Source organism: Frankliniella occidentalis, unplaced genomic scaffold (assembly GCF_000697945.3).
Source record: "Frankliniella occidentalis isolate FOCC.00 unplaced genomic scaffold, Focc_3.1 Scaffold142, whole genome shotgun sequence".
NCBI classification, from domain to species: domain Eukaryota; kingdom Metazoa; phylum Arthropoda; class Insecta; order Thysanoptera; family Thripidae; genus Frankliniella; species Frankliniella occidentalis.
The window spans coordinates 443,966-452,521 of record NW_026267269.1 but is presented as its reverse complement, the minus strand read 5'-3'; the positions used below and the strand labels follow the sequence as shown (position 1 = coordinate 452,521).

At 40.7% G+C, this 8,556-nt stretch overlaps 1 protein-coding gene across 1 annotated transcript in view; it reads left to right on the top strand.

The window, feature by feature from the left end:
* Positions 1-6,881, top strand: part of LOC113205682 (nuclear hormone receptor FTZ-F1) — a 145,688-nt gene extending 138,807 nt beyond the window's left edge. The window contains exons 6-9 of the mRNA XM_026421392.2: positions 1,098-1,356; positions 1,553-1,653; positions 3,346-3,544; positions 3,657-6,881. Of these exons, the coding sequence (XP_026277177.1) occupies positions 1,098-1,356; positions 1,553-1,653; positions 3,346-3,492 (507 nt within the window). The 3' untranslated portion in view covers positions 3,493-3,544; positions 3,657-6,881. The remainder of the gene's footprint in view (positions 1-1,097; positions 1,357-1,552; positions 1,654-3,345; positions 3,545-3,656) is intronic.
* The last annotated feature ends 1,675 nt before the right edge of the window (positions 6,882-8,556 follow it).

Here is an 8,556-nt window from a genome sequence, read left to right as displayed (position 1 = left end):
CTTTCGCTTTCGCTCCCGCCCGCCCACCCCCTCCTCGGCTCGCTCGACCTTGCGGGAGGGGGAGGGGGGCGCCGGCCAGGGGCGGAACAGTGGGGTGGCGTAGAGGCAGGCACAGGGATGGTCGCCAAGGTCGCCACGGCCAGCCCGTGCTGGGGGTGGGGGCCCTCCCTCTGGGCGCGGCCCCGGCAGCGGCACGGAGCTGTTCCGTCCACCACCCCCTTTGGGGGAGGAGGGATGGGGGGGAGGTCCCCAATGAAAGCGAAAGTGCTGCGGGGGGCGTGGCGGGACCGGGCGGGACGGACTGTTCTGCGGATGGATCCGAGTGCAGAGGGCGGGGGCAGGGCGTGGCGGGGCGTGGCGGGGCGTGGCGGGGCGTGGCGGGGCCTGCTGGCAGGACCTGCTGGCAGGACCGAGCCGGGCTCGTGCCCATAGCTTGCCTAGGGCGCCTATGGCCCGCTTGCCAGACTGGCTGGCTGGGCTGTGGGCACTACCAGCACCACGCACCATCCAAGTCGAAAGTAGGTCAGGGCCAAGCTCGGCGTTGCGTGGCGTTGCGTAGCGTTGCGCAGCGCAGCGACCAGCCTACGGGCGGAGCTGTTCTAGCCAGTCCCTGCCGCTGTGTCCTGCTGCTGACCTGCACTGACTGAGCCACCCCCCTTTCCCCTTTCTTTGAGTTAGGTGGTCTTCTCTCAAGCTTCAGCTATCAACTCACCCACATGCACTCAGCTAGTTATTTGGTCGTCAGCTTCTTTCTATTCTACTAAGAGCGTCACTTTGATTGGGTGGTTTGGAAATGGTTGTAGTGGTTTTACTTGTAAGAGGGTAAAGAGTTAACAGTAAAAAAATAATAATCAGGCCGCATCATTTGTAGGTTTGAGTAGAAAAGTTACGTAATTAGAGCGTCTCACCCATTGGTTATGTGCCAACAATTACTTGGCAATGTTTTAGGGACAATTTACTTACCTGTTAAATTGAGCAAAAATTATATCTTAAATATTCTGTGTGTAGCTTCTTTATTAATGTCTCTTAGTATTTATTTATTTATTGATAAATTCTGTTAAGACTGGGCTTTTATATTTTTGTCTTTTCTTTTGAAGGTTGATGACCAGATGAAACTACTCCAGTACTCATGGTCAGACATGCTGGTGCTAGATCATCTCCACCAACGGCTCCATAACCAACTCCCAGATGAGACAACGCTTCCCAATGGACAGAAGTTCGATCTGCTTTGTCTAGGCCTTCTGGGAGTGGCATCTTTGGCGGATCAGTTCGCTGCATTGGCGCACCAATTCGCTCTCCTCAAATTCGATATCTCGGATTACATCTGTTTGAAGTTTCTGCTTCTGCTCAACCCTGGTACTTGCGTCGGAACCTGACATGGCGCCTGTGGGCTTAACATGACAGTGCATCCTTATTTTCTTTCTATATGCATTTTTTTTAACTCACTTCTATTTCTATGAAATTTCACAACTATTTTAAGTATTTGTATTGGGACAGCCTTTTTTCTTTATTGGTTCGCTGTGATTTATATTCTTGATCATTGTCATAACAGATGTCAGAGGGATAATGAATCGAAAGCACGTACAGGAGGGCCAGACCCAGGTGAAAACAGCACTCCTGGACTACACTATGACGAATTATCCACAACTTCAGGTCTGTATATCTCATATTTTGTCTTAATTAGTTGTTCTAGTTTCTGTAACCACATTTTAAATGTATAATGTGAGTTGCCGTGCTTGCTGTTTTAATAAGATTTTCAGATTTTATTAGGAATAGTATATGGTTACATTGTACAATTGAACAGGTCATCACTTGCGCCATATATTTTACACATACCTATGACTAGAATATTTAGCTGACGATTGTAGTTCCCTCCTTGATCTCCATTTCTACATTAGTGTATTCCTTATTCATTTCCATTCATCTCTTTTCATTCACCCTCATCGTCAATCTTTCTGCAAAAATTAGATGAAACATAATCTTTATTTGAATTATGCTTTTCAGCCTGCAATTTTTGCAACAAAATCTAGATCCTTTTAAATTCATTATTTTAGTTCTATCCATACAATATTTTTCATAAGTAAAAATCCTTGTAAAGAACTTTAAGTCACAAAGCATGGAAAAATTACTGTCCCAGTTACTAACAGCTTTTATCTTCAGAAAACAGTAGAATATGATTAGATAGCAACATAAAATGAATTTTGAGTTATTTCATTTTAATGATATCAGAAAGAGCATCTTGAGTTGAACATGTAACTCGTTCCAGACAAGTACCCTTAAAGTAAAAATATTGGTTTTTTATTAATGTAAAATATAATGGGAGGAAGTGGTACACTAATTTTATGTGCACCTTTAATATTCTCTATATTTTCCGTTTATTCTGTAATTTTCAGAATTCTGTGGAAATTGAATGAGAGACATGTCCAACTTCTTTGCTAGTTTGAATTAACTGCATTCAATTTTGTCTGTGGAATTTAGTATTTTAATCATGAACTTTTACAGTCTGTTGTGAGATGCTACAAACCTAATTTGATTGGGAGCCGTTGCTTGTGCTTCTGTGGTATGTTGTGCTTGGCTGTGTTTGCAGGTTCGCACGTGTGTCCAGTCTCGCACTGAGACCCTGCGTTCTGCTTACCTGCCGTTGCTGCTCTCCCTCTTGGGAGAAATCGTTCTCCAGGGAGTGTCCATGCACATCATCTTCCCTTAGCTAAATATTTCCCTACCATTCACATAAAATTTCACTTCCTCTTCCTCTTCTCTATCACTTACTTTAGATCCTTGTACACCATAAAATTTTTATCATGGTGTGGCTGTTTTAAGTCGATATAGTAAAATGAGTAGTGAAACTAGGCTTTTAATGGTTGAGAGTGTTTTCCGATTGATTTAGTTTTCAAATTGGAAGGTAAAGGAGGCGTTTTCATTTCACAGGGTCTGTGTCTTTCCCTTTCTCTTTCAATCAATAAGCTCTCTTATCTAGTTTTTATTATTATTGAATGTGCAAGGTGCATTTTTATTTAAATTAACACACCTGGGAAGATTCGCATAAACTGTGAGTATTGACCGTTCAAATAACACATTGGCTTCTTTGCTACAAAGATTGCTATGTATGGGAAAATGCTGGCACCTAGGAGCTGTTCTGTTCTTATTGCATTTTAATCGTGGTGAAATAAGAGCTTTGACTTAATAAATCCCTATTATTGAGGCACTGAAAAATAAATAATTGAATTGTACATGATCTCATCACCCATCAATGTTAGAAATTTTTTAAAAAATGCAATTCTGTCATAAATTAAAACAACTATCAATGAACATAGTGCACTGATTGTGTTTTATGTGTGTGTGCAGGATAAGTTCAACAGACTACTACAGCTCCTACCAGACATTCATGAGATGGCAGCCCGAGGAGAGGACCACCTATATCAGAAGCATTGTTCGGGCGGAGCACCAACACAAACTCTACTAATGGAAATGCTACATGCGAAGCGCAAGTAGTGTTAATGTTACCAATTACCTGCCCAACACGAGAGAAGAGTGCACTGCCATGGTAATTATCCCTGCTTTTAATGCAATGTTGCATTTTAAAACTTATATATATAAAATTTGTTGTATTTTTGTTTTTGTGGTATCTGGAAGTGTACTTTTTCTTTTAATTTTAGAGTTGTAGTGGCATGAGCTTGAGAGGGCTGGGCCCTCCAAATCCTGCCACACACCTCAATCCCACACCAAGGAAAGATGAGGACATCAGATTCGAAAAGCCTTGCAACATGTCATGGGCATCTTAGTCAACTTCAGGATGTTCCCATTTTATGTTAATACAGTCAAGTTATAGTTATAACTTTTAAAAGATTATTATTTATGTGACTTTAGTGATCATATTTTTTTTTTTTACTCAATTCTGCGGTGTATGGCATGTGCAGTCTAATGGTAAACATCACATAAAGTGCCCTGTAGAGAACTCTCGGATGTTGCAAATGTACCTAACACAGTGCGGCTCCTGGCCCACACATGTTTGTTACCTCTGTACAGCTTAACATAGTGAATAATATAAGTAAATTAGGACATTATTCTATTTTGTAAAAAGATTATCTATGCATTATCCTTGCACTTACTGTGAAATATTGTGAAATTATTAAGGCATGTTTTCTGTTGTTTTTTTTTTCTTTCCCAAAGGAACAAGTTATTATGCTATTTAAGAAAAGCTGTGGATTATGTGCAATATGTTAAAAATAGTTTGGTATCGAGTCCTATTTGTTAAGTAAAGTTTTGACAACACAGAAAATTCTATTTATTGGCTTGTTTTTGTTGCTGAAAATGTTAATACCTTTGTTAGTCAGTTGGTTGTGTCCATGTCTTGTGAAATACCTCTGTAAAAACCATGTTGAAATTTAAGAAGAGTGACCAATATTTTTGTTGATAGAAGATTAAATACTGGTTTAAGTTACACAATAATATATATATTTGTTTTATTTTTTTATGAATGTAAATTGGATACCTTCCTGTAATTCTTAATATTGTGACAATTAGCTGCCTTCAAAAAAGTACAAAACTGGAAAAGTGTGGTAGAATTTGCTACCTCAGAATGGTTCACTTCTTCACTATACATGTTATTATTGTTACTTAGATTTGGCACATTTTGTGTTGTATCTACACATTCCGGCGGCCGTCCCGCACAGTAATGATGTACATTTGGATGTATGGTTTGTACATACAGTGTATTCTGTGTGTACCTCACATTTTGTAAAGTTAGGGTTGCTTGATGCTTGTTTACAGATCAATATTTACAGGACACTTCTGTTCATATTAGTTAATTTAATTTTTTGATATTGTCTTTGTACGTAGCTGCATTTTTTTGCTTTTCTCATGCTTCTTGTATAGGCTCAAAATTTCAGTCAACCAGAAATTTTATTTATTTTTTCTTCCCTACATTCCATTCTTTCGCTTGATTTTGTTTGTTTCATTCCCAAAAGAGCTGCTGCCGTGTGCCGGTGTGGGAATCTTCCTTGACTAATGTATCTGAGAAGTATATAAAAGAGCTAACTTGTCTATTTTTGTTATTATAGTTAACTTCTTATAGAACAAAATCGGGCATGGTGATGGAATTAAATACTAAAAGATGTATAGTTTTGTAGAGCAACAGAGCATTGTGCCTACTTTGTTTATATCTACAATGTACTGTAGAATAGAGGTGTTGTGTAAACACATCACAGGAAGGAGGGCAGGAGGGATCAAACTTATGCATATGTTGTGCATGCAAGTGTTACCAGCCGGTTGGGCGTTGTGATAATCCCAGCCCAGCCTCCACACTGTACATACTATATTCATTGCGAAATGTTTCTCCCAGATTACGAAAAACCAGAACCTGACTTTGATGTGTTGATACCGAGACCGAGACTCACCATTTTTGTCAACATGAATGACTTGAAGTACAATTGATATTATTGGCTGTATAATTTTTTTCTTCATGTATTGAAGCACTGGTTCAATCAAATCACCTCTGAAATTTTATTAAACATTGCGCAATGGCGAGCTTCTCAAAATGAGCTGTGAAAGTGAATGGTCCAGACATTGATTTGTTTTATGGTTTAGATATACTTCTTTAAGGCAGCCTCTCATATGTTTTTCAGAACTAATGCCTTTACTGCCATTGAAGTTTCTCTTTTCGAGTAAATTTGACCTGATGGACCAGATTGGCCTTATGAGCATGGTGTTGAGGCTGTTGTTATTGTAGATTTTTGAAATGATGTGATGTGTGAAGTAGTGAGCAGCATCCAATGAGAGGCACAATGTGCTAAAATCTGCTGCTCCTACTCTCAATGCTCAAGATTGTAGCTTAGCTGGAAAAATGAGATTTGTATTGTTAGGTTTGAGTTTTGTACTGAGGGCACTGTCCCTTGCGCACACAAGGAACCAGTACAAATGAGCGCTGTGAAGGACCCAGGAATGGATCACTTGTTTTGCCTAAGAAGCTCCAACGAATTACCAATTTAATCATACGTTAAATTCATATTTTCATTCACCTATGGCTGTTCTTAATTTTGAAGAGGCTGTATTAATGTTAAATTTTTCTTTTGAAGGCTATTTTATGTATAGAAAGCAAATGTGTTGGTGTAGATTCTTTATGGTGGCTGTTGTACTACCAGTCATATGGCTGATAATACTACAGCCTCTATGCTCTTAATTAATGGTACTAAAGTTTACTTAAATTTCATTGTGTTCACTGCCAAACCCAAGTTTATGATTAGGCTGTTATATAGAAATGTAAAGTTTGAATGAACCGTTTGCCGGATTAACGACTCATTCATTATGTCTATTTTCCAGTGATTCTTAAAATAGCTTTGTATAAATCATAGAGGAAATATATTTGTTGTTGGCACTCAGAGCCACTATTTTGTAAAAAAAAGATTATTGAAAAGCTAATGTTAGAGTATGAAATTACTAAGAAAGGTGTATAAAATATTATTTTCCTCATCTATTAAAAATTGTGTACAGATAATATTGTCACGTGAAGTAAGTTTCATGGCAATTTGTTATTTTTGTTGTAATTCTCAAAACTTTGGCACAGTTATTTTAAAGACCCAAGTAAAAGTGTTTCACTGTTAATAGATATGCCTTCCACTCATTATACATCCTCATTTATTTGATCTGATTATAGCTATTTTTTTTTTTTTTAATTCATGGGACATTTCTTTCTTGAGCAAAAGTTTTCACTTTCTGAAGAGACATTTATGTTACCTCATTACAATCCACATCAAGTCACCTACACTCTGTGCTGTAATGTATATTGCTACATTTGTACAAAAAAAGCAGTATCCGTTGTAAGGATATCAACGTTTTAAATAAAAACATGTGTTGTTACATGTTGGATGTGATACAAACCCTCAGTCCTTTATCGTCTTTTCCGTTACTTACCCTTCATGGCCTGTACTACATCTGGGTAGCCCAACATCCATCACTAGCCATCATCATAACCAGTTGCAACCTGGCAGGATTGAGGAACCAGTCTCATCCACCAACCATCATTTAAGTTTACATTAATTTTTTATTGGGGGTGGTAATAAATGTGTCTACGTCAAGCATAAGCTAATTAATAGATTTGATAATATCTTGAAAGTAGCAAATCTGGTCAAATAATTGGCACAAGAAAATCTCATTGATTTGTGTAACTTTAAAAAACTGGGACCCTTTTATTATCATATCAGAATTATTATTTTTACCCAAAGATTGTTGATGGAAAAACCGAGAGCCAAGGTAAGCAAGTGCCTACTGCACCTGGGCATGAGCCACACAATGATTGACTAAACAAACTTCATCAAAGCCACCACCTGGTCGTTTGCAAACTCTTATACAGAAATACGACGTTCTATTTTTCGCCAGAAGGGCACGCACACACACTAATCCTGGTGCAATCACTCTGCTAAATATCTTGTCAGCCTTTTCTTAAACTCCTCAATGAGTTAATGACCGTTTGCTTATCGGCAATGACGTCACAGTCGTTGATATTCTCGTATATTTCTTGCAGGCGGGCGGGGGAGGCGACGTTCCCCTGAATAGTGAGTCGCCGCGTTCGTTATCAGGCGCCCTGCCTCTATCCCTCAGCCGCAAATCGGCGCTCCGGTATAAACTGCTCAGCTAGGCGCTCGGCAGACGAGTCTTCGAGGACCGCGCCCGCGCAGCGCAGCTCATCCCACCTCCGGCGTTACTCAGTCGCTGTAATCGCGTCTTCTTCTTCTTCAACTCAGCCCCCCTTCGCGGCGAAGATGGCGCAGACTAGCCAGATGCAGCAACCGAAGCAGAATATTTATGGCGCAGGGTAAGGGTTGAGGCCGTCCGCTGCGCGGAAGGAAGTCACAGTGTGAGCAATGTAAGAAATCATTGGAGAAGAAAGGAGAAGAGGAAAACAACGACGATAACTCGTGGGAAAATCTTTCAAAGGCCAAGCTAAGATCAAAAAGTTACAGTTTCATTAGGATCAAAGGGGGGTATGTCATCCGTCCGCCCCAACCGCCTGCAAAGTAGGCAAATTCACTGCACAACACCTCTCGTCGTAGAAAACTCAGTGTATTGCACTCTGACGACCCTGCAACGTTTCATAATCAGAAATAAACATAGCCGTAAATAGCCGCCGTACGCGCAGATTTAATAAAGTACCCCATCCCCAAAGCCCAAACCCTAACGCACCCCTTCGCAGAGTGCTTTTGCTTTCATGTCGGGTTTGCACAAGATGGTACCACCTTGCCCCCTCCCCAACCTCCCTTCGGACGGAATTATTAGGATCGCGAGACGGACCAACGCGCTTCGCCACCCTGAAATTAATGTTGAATGATTATTTCACCACATCAGTCGTAGGGGTGCGGCCTAGAGGTGTAACGCAGTGTTTTGATTCCTTTTGTCCCTGGTCCACGCAGTCCACGGCCCTGGCGCGAGATAAACACGCCTCGAGTGGCGGCGCGTGGAGTCGCCCACGTCACGTACTCAGCGAGTGCTCCTCGGACCACGCACCTGCCACCTGCCGCCTGCAATACCGGGCGCGGGGATTAGGGGAGGGACCCGGCGGGG